Genomic DNA, 10532 nt, shown 5'->3' on the forward strand with positions numbered 1-10532 from the left:
ATATCACGGTTATATAGTTTATATTCTAAACAATCATTAGGGATATCACTAGGGTTGTTGTACGTCATCTAAGAAACAGTCATGTTTCTTCTGATTTTTAAGGTGCACATAAATGCTTTTCAAAATAAGAAAACTTGCATTAAAGGTTTAACAAATGTATCTTTATTGTACAACATCTTACACACACACACAATGAACACTCATGAAGTGTAAACTGTCAAGTAACTGAATAAACACAAAGCTGTAAGAAAAAAGTGCACAAAGGTTCACAACAGGTAAAATTCCATTATAGGCGAAAATAAAATGACCCTTTTCATGGACTGCATGAACAGCATGGCAACCGATGGCCTATTTCAAGACCCATAATTTGCCTCGTCAAAGGCTTTGAGGGTTTTCTTGAGTTCTTCGTTCATAGTGAGCAGGTCCTTCACTCTCGCAAACTTTCTAGGGTCCTTGCGGATGAGAAATACAATGTCCTCCACCTGCACGCGACCCTGGCGCCCTATGGACATCGCCTTGTGCGTCATCTCCGTGATGAACTCGATCACCAGATCCTCCAGGATATCCACTGATTCGGTGTAGGGATTTTGGTCGTCTCCAAACCCATACATCATGCAGCGAAGCTCCTTGGAAAAAAGCCGCTTTCTTTTACCTTGGCCCGAGTCTACTCCGTTACCTCCGTCGTCTAAATCCTCATCGAAACCAGGATCATCCTCTTCTTCAGCCATTCTTTAAACGAAATGCAGCGCGCTGGTTAGAAACAGCTATTCAAAACACAAGGAGTCACGTGTTCTATATTATAAGAGAATAACAGACACAGCGTTTATGTATAACTTACTTGTGAAAGCCGAACGGGAACAAAACAAAACACCCCAGCCAGCAAATGCAAAGGAAGTACTGCTAATTCATTTCCACATAACGCGCGAGTGGAGGAAACAGTGAGCGACCCCTGGAGTTCTGGATGACGAACTCGTTAAAGTGGGCGGGGTGGAACGTTCGAATCATTTCTGTGAATTGGTTCTTTTGAACAAATTAATTCAGCGATTCTTCTGCGTCAAACTCCAGTAAAGTCAACAGGAATCCTTTTATTTATTATTATTTATTATATTTTTACGTATAGCTTTATTTAGATTATAATTTATTTTTCTTTACCATGGCTGTTATTTTTGTTATATTTCTTTGTTATACTTCTTGATGTTCTGTTATACATTTGTATTTGTTGTTTCGCCCATCAGTGCTGCCGAGCAGTTTAGATTTTTATGTTTGGATTTGTTTTAAATAGTTGTTATAGTTAAATAAAATTACATGCAATAAATTCAGCACATTATGTGTTTTATATATGTGTTGTGGATCGAATTTACTTCAGTTTTTGTCTTGTTACCTATGCACGTGACATAATAATATTGTATGTAAGATATTCTAAATAAAACTGCAGAGGTTTTGTCAAAAAAAAAAACGTGATTCTAAACCAAGTTTTAAGGTATTTATTGATTTGTTTCTTTTAAGTACATATAACAAAACAAATCCAGATTTGCTAGAAGGTTAAAGATCATTTAAAACTTTAAACTGCTGTCTTTTTTATTTAGTTTAATTCTGTATATATTTATTTTTCTCTGTCTTTCGTAAACACTAATAAACACATTTTATTTGGGAGGGAGTTTTCGTGTAATTTCGTGTGTCCATCAGTTAAAAGTTCACTTCACAAACTATCAGCTCTGTCATCGGTTCTCGGACCATGTCCGTGGTAATTATATTATTACAACACATCTTTATTCTGAATTCAGCCGATGAGTTCTTGACTGGAGACCCTTTTTATAAAGAATGAGTCAGTTTGGTTAGTGATTTGTTTGTTTGAAGAGGTTGTTCTGATTATTATAAAAGATTTTAGTATAGAGAGAGAGACGATAAGCGCTAAACATAACAAACAGAAATCAATCAATTATTTTAGCGCATTTACATTGGCTTTGGCACTTCTTGTGTGCTTAATAAAAATTCAGAAAAAGCTTTAATTTCAAAACATTATGTGTAGGATTCAAATTTTCCCGGGCTGCAGCGCAAGTGTCAGCAGAGAAACGTCCACGTCACAGCAGCAGAAGTAACTACACAGGGGTGTCTGTAGGTTCACAAACAAAAACAGTTATTTGAAAGGCACTATTGTATGGCAGGGTCTCGCGTTAAGTCACCTTAGTGCTCTGAAGCGACTCGCGTTTCCAGATGATGGTTACATAGAGTTTGATGCTACCAGCTTTTTGTTTTTCGAGGACTATGTAAACAGTAAGGTAAGAAAATGTGGTCACTGACCTTAGCTAGTTCTGGTTAGCTGTAACGTTAAATGGCACAGCCAGCGTGCGCAAACTGTCACAACATCAGTTGAAGTAACTAGGTTTAGTGCGTGAGACAACGTTTAGTTTATATATTGCTTAAACGCCTGTCAAAACAAACCGTAAGTTTCCTCTCGCACTTCATCAGACATTTTAAAAGCACAGCTGTTCTGATACAATATGTTGCACTGTTCAAGAAGTGCTTCTTTTATCAGTACTCGGGCACATCAACCTTTGGCCCTGCATGTTTTTATCAACCTCCCCAGAGTTAACATACTAGCTCTGATTAATTCTTATTGCCTTCCTCTTGTTAATAGTGTTTAGCTGTGTCTCGTCCAGGAGGATGGCGTGCCCGACGCAGTTCCTCTGCAGGGCGCTGCGCACCGTGGGCCTGGTGCTCTTCTACTATGTGTTTTCCATTGGCATAACATTCTACAACAAGTGGCTCATGAGGGTGAGATATAGTTCAGCTGAGTGAAAACCTGCACTTATTTTTGCCCATTAGGTTTGTATAATGTCTGTTTTTTATTTGCCTCAGGACTTCCACTTTCCTCTGTTCATGACGCTGCTCCATCTCGTGATAATTTTCAGTTTCTCCACACTGACACGCTTTGCCATGCAGTGCTGGACGGGAAAGCCTCGAGTGACACTTCCCTGGAAGGTTTACCTTTCTAAAGTGGCCCCGACAGGTAAGTTTGTTTTGGGAAAAAAATTCATCGGTGAGTCCAAAGACCAAAAATTAGTTTGAATGTGTTTCATAATAGTAGCTGATGAGATAAAACATGTTATCTTTTCTGTCCAACACACAGTTTTGGGTGGGTGAAGTCCACACTGATTGAATGTATAGCGAATCTAGTTGATCTCTGCTCAAGTATTCCGGAATCTTGTCCACAAGCCCATTATTCAAGTTTTAGCAAAGAATGATTTATGATGTACAGTATATGCTTTGTATTATACTGAGATAGTGATTCATCGTACAATAATATGTGTACAACTGTTTGTCTGTGTCCATCAGCCCTGGCAACAGCGCTGGATATCGGATTGTCCAACTGGAGCTTCCTTTTCATCACTATTAGTTTGTAAGCATGCTATTTCCTGAGAGATTGGATTTTATAGTGCTTGCAAGGCAGAATTTTATTCTTATTTCTCAAACATAAAAACAGACATAAATGCTGTGTTCGAAATGCCATAGTGTCATACACCTCTTACTATTTCTGCAGTAGCCAGAATATATACTGTGAATAGTATGCAGATTTACTGTATGCATGGAATACCCAGATGACCTACTATATTTGCCAGAATCTGCTAAATATAACTCAAGTACACTAAAATCAGTGCAAGTACAAGCAATGTTCAGAATGGCATACTACCATAAAACTTCTACTTTATTGCAGTATGCATGCAGTGTGTATAATGTGAATAGTATGTGAATTTTCTGTATGCATGGAATTCCCGGATTACCTGCCACATTTGTTTAAATTTGATGCATGCATCTGAAGACACTGCATGGTATACTGTTTTCCAGAACGCGACACGCTCCATGTAACATTTCATCTTCAAATTGTGAGAGAACTGGAAACGGGGGACAGTAATTATAAATGTAACACTTTTATATGTGTATATACATATTACTGTAAACTACTAACTATTGCTCTGTTTCTAAAAACAATATCGTTAGTAGGACATAAATTGTACCTTAATCTCTACGGCATGTTTCCGATCAAGTCAAATGACATCACCTTTATCTCTATAGCACTTTATACAGTACAAATTGTTTCAAATATAATAAATAACAATAATATTGTAGTAATATAATATATAAATAAAATGTATCATTATTTGCACTTAGTGTAACTGCCAAAAAGAAAATATTGTTCAGTTAAAGACAGCTTAGTGTTGATCCAGTTCTGTTCAACATGTTAAGTTAATTAATTATGAGATAAGTTTAATTGGGCAATGTAACATTGTTTACTAATATGCATCCTTATTAACAAGCCTTTGTAAAAAAGAATGGTTCACACATTTATTTGTAAGGTAACAACCTCGACAGCTGTGCTGAATTAAGGTTCATTTTTTTTTGTCATTTGACAACACGGTAGCATACTACTCTGAAACTTTTGTTGCTTATTGTATACTGTTTCACAAACTATTTTTAAAAAATAGTAGGCAGTATACACTGTGTACTGGGCAGTAAGCAAGTATGCCATTTCGAACACAGCCACAGATTTCATTCAAACATTTCGTAGATATTGTTAGATTACATGTACATGTGCTGTCTATTTTTAAATGCACATTTAATTAAATGCATACTTAATTGATTGAATCAGTCATGGGATTGTGCAGTGAATTTTTTTGTTTTTGTTATATTTGTTTTTATTGTGTTTTTATTTATTATGTATATATAAATACACACACATGCATGTATATATTTAAGAAGAATATGTTATGTTTATATATTAAATATATTTATATATAATATAAAATATAAGAATATAAATATATAATGTATATACATGTAAATATTTTCTAAATATATAATTTATGTGTGTGTATTTATATATACATTATAAAATATACCCTGTACACATACATATATTATGTAAACAAAACTTTTATTTTGGATGTGATTAATCGTGATTAATCATTTGACAGCCCTAATATATATATATATATATATATATATATATATATATATATATATATATATATATATATATGTGAATGTATTAGTGTTGCTCCTGGCAACCAGTTTGCTACACTTGTCTCGTAGGAATCTTTTTCTTACATAATTTGATGAATCACAATTTTTTTCTCACGTATCATCTTTGTAAATGCTTACTGGACATCTCGTTGCTAGGAGTTGAATGTTATATGAAAAACAATATGTGTTCTAAAATCATTTTTTATTTTCTGGATGAAACCAAACTCTGGATGAAATCAAAGCCTGAATCTTAAAAATCTTTCTTCCTTTCATACTCTACATTATTTTCTGTTAAATCTGTCAACACCGATTACCCAAAATCTGCAGACTGGCTCTGACTTTTAGTAATTAATTATATTATTAACTCCTACAGACTGCAAATTGGGGCAAAATCTATGCAATAGTCATGTAAGGTATTCCAGTCTTAAAACCTGAACACTTGACCTTCAAACACTGGTGTTTGCTTCAGGAAATGCAAGTTTAATTGAAACTACTTGGGACTTTGGGGTTTCTTCTAGGTACACCATGACCAAGTCTTCAGCTGTTCTCTTCATTCTCTTTTTCTCTCTGGTCTTCAAACTGGAGGAGCCGGTAAGTGTGAAATACACTCAATTCTTGAATAAAGGACTTACAGGAATGCTATTATTCAAAGGAAGCTATTTTTAGTTCAGACCCATTAAGCATTTATTTTACTTACAAAAGGCCAAATCAAGATGCATTGTTAGCCATAGGCAGCAATTTAATAAGACATCTTTTCATGACTTTGTTGAGCTGGCTGCTCTCTATGTATGTGCTCATATAATCATTATCACCCCCAGACTAGAGAACAGCATGTTATAGAGTGTGACCGTTAAAGTACATTTAGAGATTTTAAAGAGAGTGCATTCCAATTGTGGTAATGATGACTTATGTTTTAACAGCAGACATTTTAGAGCAGACATTTTTAGATTAGACTTTTTGAACTGTTAAAATGCTCTTTAATAAATATGCTGTGAGAGTTTTTCTGAGCAGTCACACTTTGAAAACTGCGTGTGAGATGTTAACCCAGCTTATTTTTTTTTTTGCCAGTGAGTGTTTTTGTCTTGATATATGTTTCTGTATTTAGGTGAGCAGTAGTTGGCTCGCCAAACGTAATAATGTAATAGTAAAAAATACATTATTTTGCTTTAAACTCTTTCCCTTAGTGAACAGGTAATTATTAACAGCAATTATGCAATCAAACTTACAGCAAAATGTGGTAGTTCTGTATGTTGCTTCATGGTTAGCATCATCTGAGGTCCTCTGAGAGGCTGGCATCATCTCTTCTCAGGTGTTCTGGATCCAGACTGGAGCTTGTTAAATCCCGTGGCAAAACAGAGAAACAAATAGAGCCATAATTAGCGTAGCTGCTGTTCTAGCCAAGTAAAATTAATTAGTTTAACCCAAGCTAAAGAATAATAATGTGCATTTGATCAGATATAACTGCAGTCCAAAATTACGAGATGCATTATTTGAATGCTTGGCCAAAGAGATGTGTTTTTAATCTGGATTTAAACAGAAAGTGTGTCTGAACATTATCAGGAAGGCTATTCCAGAGTTTGGGAGCCAAATGCGAAAAAACTCTACCTCCTTAAGTGGTTTGCTATCCTAGGTACTACCAAAAGTCCAACGTTTTGTGACCTTAGGGAACGTGATGGGTTGTAGCGTGGTAGAAGACTAGATAGGTACGCAGGAGCTAAACCATTAAGGGCCTATTAAGTAATTAATAATATTTTGTAAGTGATATGGAACTTGATAGGTAGCCAGTGCAAAGACTGTAAGACTGGGGTAATATGATCATAATACATACATAATACATGCAGTTGCCAAGCCATTAGGTGATTTAAGAGGGTAAAATCAGTTGTAACAGGAAGCCATTATAAACCAGTTCATGTTCACTTTTGATTTTAGCTGTATTAAAGATCCCATTAAAATTCATAAATGCAATTTTATTTTCTGTTGATGTAATTACTTGACTTGGTGTTTGTTGTAGTAATGTGTGTTGTCTGACTTTTTTGCACCTAACAGAACCCATTCCTTATCCTTGTGGTGTTGCTGATAGCCAGTGGTCTGTTCATGTTCACTCTCAAGTCCACTCAGTTTAATCTGGAGGGTTTCATCATGGTCCTGTTGGCCTCTTTCATCGGAGGGATCCGCTGGACTCTTACTCAAGTGCTCATGCAGAAAGCAGAGCTTGGTAAGTCAACATGTTATGAACTGTGTTCAGTCTGTATGGTGAAGTGGTGAATTCTCGTGACTCTTATGTCCTTGTCTTTGCCACACAGGCCTTCAGAACCCCATAGACACTATGTACCATCTGCAGCCTCTCATGTTCCTTGGCCTCTTTCCTCTGTTTCTTCTTAATGAGGGTCAGTCCGACACCAGTTTTTTTTATGTATTTAAATGTATTGAAATATATTCAATTTTTAAAAAAAAATAAATATATTATAACATTATGCATAACAACAATATTACTGTTCTTAATGTATATTTGATCAAATAAATGCAGATTTGTAGAGCATTTTTTTAAACTTTACCCCAAATTTTTGAACAGCAATGTAGGTTCCATAATCCTGGAAAATGTGGAAGTATTAGTGTATTTCAAAACTGTGATTTTGAGGCCTGGAACTAATACAATTTAAAAGCGCTGTTTTTCTAGCTATGCTAAGTTGTTAAATATTATGCTGCCTAGAAATTGTTTTTATGAGTGTGATCTCTATAGATGTTTTTCCTGAACGCGGAAGTCACACCTGACTCTTAAACGGAAGGATGCTTTGCATTTCTCCAGTCATTCTAGTCAAATTAGCATATATTCCAAGCTGATAATCTAATGTTAAACCTATTAAAATGTTTTTAAAAAGCACATGGCTCAATAGCGCCATCACTTTACAGTGTTGCAATTACCGTAATTTTTCAGTGCCTCACTCCTCAAAGTTTAATGAGTGTTTAGATGACACAAAGCTGCCAACATTAAAAACAGATGGGCATTATTTGAATGGGTTCCTGAGGAGACATCCAATCAGAAGTTAGAATTCGTAATGGCGGTGCTCATCGTTTACTCTGGACAAAAGGTATATAAAATAATTTTAAAGAACTCTTCATCTAGTCATCACAAACAAATGCCAAAGCCATTGATTGGTTAGAACGTGTGGGATTCCTGTCTTTAATTTGAGCTTTATTTTAGTATTTATTCTTCCATAAGTGCAAATCTCACAAAGAAATTTCAGGGTCATATTTTACCTCAAAATAAAAAATCAGATGTTATAATGTTGTAGTGGGTAAAAATATACCCATATACATAAAAAAAAAAATGAAATCAGCTTAGATTTAATACAACAAATATCAACATAATGGGTACTTAAAGTTTTACTTCACAATTTAAGAATCAAGTATTTTTGCTCTAATACTTGTCTTGAAAATGGACCACAATTGACTAACTTTAGGTACTCAGCTTGTTTCTTCATCCTGTGATTGCTGAGCAGGGCTGAGTGTGAGTACCACAGAGAAGCTCTTCAGGGTCAGTGAGCTCTCCCACCTGCTCTACTCTCTGGTGACTCTGACTGTGGGTGGAATGCTGGCATTTGGGCTGGGCTTCTCTGAGTTCCTGCTGGTTTCCCGCACCTCCAGTCTGACGCTATCTATTGCAGGCATTTTTAAGGTGAGAATACATCTTTGTTGCTTTCACATAATTATGAGTTCTTTGTATGCCTCATCATTTTGTTTTTCTCCATTTCTCAACAGTTTAGCTTGGTTTCAAAGCCTTTATTAGCCTTAAACCATGAATGTTCTTCACAATGACATTCTCTTTGTCTCTGTAGGAGGTGTGCACTCTGCTGCTGGCAGTGGAGTTCATGGGGGATAAAATGAGCACAGTCAACTGGTTGGGCTTTGCTGTGTGTCTGTCTGGCATATCACTGCATGTTGGCCTCAAAACATACTACAACAAAGGTAAGACTCATTCCGATTATGCATGTACTGTAAGTATTTGTAATGTTTTGCATAGTTTTGTATTACACAATAAATGACAAACAAAAGAACAAAATATAAAAGGCATAAAATAATAATAACAATAATAAAAAAAACTTTTTAAGAACAATCAGGCGGTTTCAGAGTTAATTAATTTTTACTTGTTGTGATGAAACATAAGTAGCGACGTGTACTATATTTTTTTTTACATACATCATTGTATAATAAATTAGCATAAAAGAAAAAAAGGGTGGAGACTTTATTCTGTGCTTCTTTGAGATTTATCTCCATTTAAACGTAAAGGCAGATGAACATATTTTTTTCTTTCTTGAAAAAATGAAACACCTGTACAGATGAATTGTTCACAGTAAGACCTGCATTTAGGAAATAGATAGGTTAAAATTTAAAAAAAATTAAAAAGTAAAATTTAACGGGTCAAACTCTTGTTTTTTTTTTTGTAACTTCTGTAATGTGAAAAACTATTTATCTAAACTAAATATCATTCTACACATCATGTTTTTTAATTAAATTAGTTTACATTTTTTACCTTTTTTCAATTTTAATTTTTTTAAGTAAATTAGCTTGGATTATTTTAATTATTATTATTTCTTAGCACATTTTATGAGAGACTTTAACATAGCCAATATTGGACCTCTGCTGGCATTATCGATTGTGTTAAAGTACAGCTTCAATACTAGATTGGCTAAAAATGTATACTCATAAATAAACAGCGGGCCTTTAAGAAAAAGAAAACGTGCAACGCTGGTTTTTAAATCAATAATTGTTTTGACCAGGTATTGTTCTTAGGGTGTGTGTTTCTGTCTTTTTGTAGGAAATGGCCCCATGGTGAGACAACTACCAGTCAGAGACAACCCGGACCTTGAGCTTCCACTTCTACAGACAAAAGAAGACTATTGTGAAGACACAAATGATGAAGAGGAGCAAGAGATCCTTTATTAGTTCCAGGATGACATGAATGTCCTAAATAGACTTGTGGAATGTGTTCCCTTAAAGGCTTAAATGAATGGTCACATTGATCACAGGTACTCAGCCAGCCCCAGCTATGATATGAATGATCTTTGCTCTTAGGCTCTTTGCTTTTGGGAAGACAGGACTCTAAAAAGACTGGGTGGGTTAGTTCATCTGAACATTTCATTTCAGTCATCATTTCCTCACCCTCATGCTGCTCCAATGTCTTCCATAAAATGAAAGTGGATGGAGACCAAGGGCTGTCAAAAAAAGATAAAATGATAATTTATTTACTCTTTGAAGAAAAAGTCATACGGGTTTTGGAAGACAAATGGGTGAGTAAGTTTGACAGAATGGTAACTTATAGGTGAAATACAACTTCAAAACCGCTGGTGGCATTGATCTCAGAACAGGACCAATTTTCAAGTGGCCTTACACATTTGTTTACATGGCAATAAAGGACTAAATATCAATTCTGTTTCACTTGCCCACAATAATTGCTTCACTAATTATAATATAGAATGTTAATGAACTACTTGTTTGTTTGTTTTTTAATC

At 35.1% G+C, this 10532-nt stretch overlaps 2 protein-coding genes across 3 annotated transcripts; one reads left to right on the forward strand and one right to left on the reverse strand.

Moving 5' to 3' along the window:
- Positions 1–139: 139 nt before the first annotated feature.
- LOC109060828 (transcription initiation factor TFIID subunit 13) lies at positions 140–998 on the reverse strand. Its single transcript, XM_019077976.2, has 2 exons — positions 839–998; positions 140–729 (listed from the first exon to the last, which is right to left on the reverse strand). Exon 2 carries the CDS (start codon positions 726–728, stop codon positions 354–356), a length of 375 nt encoding a protein of 124 aa, XP_018933521.2. The 5' UTR covers position 729; positions 839–998; the 3' UTR covers positions 140–353.
- Positions 999–1919: 921 nt separating this feature from the next.
- slc35c2 (solute carrier family 35 member C2) lies at positions 1920–10448 on the forward strand. Of its 2 annotated transcripts, none has more exons than XM_042751234.1 (10): positions 1920–2443; positions 2639–2775; positions 2860–3010; positions 3337–3400; positions 5541–5613; positions 7069–7237; positions 7326–7409; positions 8523–8698; positions 8859–8988; positions 9839–10448. In XM_042751234.1, the coding sequence occupies exons 2-10, from the start codon at positions 2665–2667 to the stop codon at positions 9964–9966; spliced, it is 1086 nt and encodes a 361-aa protein (XP_042607168.1). In that variant the 5' UTR covers positions 1920–2443; positions 2639–2664; the 3' UTR covers positions 9967–10448. The 2 variants fall into 2 exon arrangements, with proteins under 2 accessions (XP_042607168.1, XP_042607166.1); XM_042751232.1 differs by having other exon boundaries at positions 1920–2279.
- Positions 10449–10532: the final 84 nt, after the last annotated feature.

Source organism: Cyprinus carpio, chromosome B23, assembly GCF_018340385.1.
Source record: "Cyprinus carpio isolate SPL01 chromosome B23, ASM1834038v1, whole genome shotgun sequence".
In the NCBI taxonomy this organism is placed as follows: domain Eukaryota; kingdom Metazoa; phylum Chordata; class Actinopteri; order Cypriniformes; family Cyprinidae; genus Cyprinus; species Cyprinus carpio.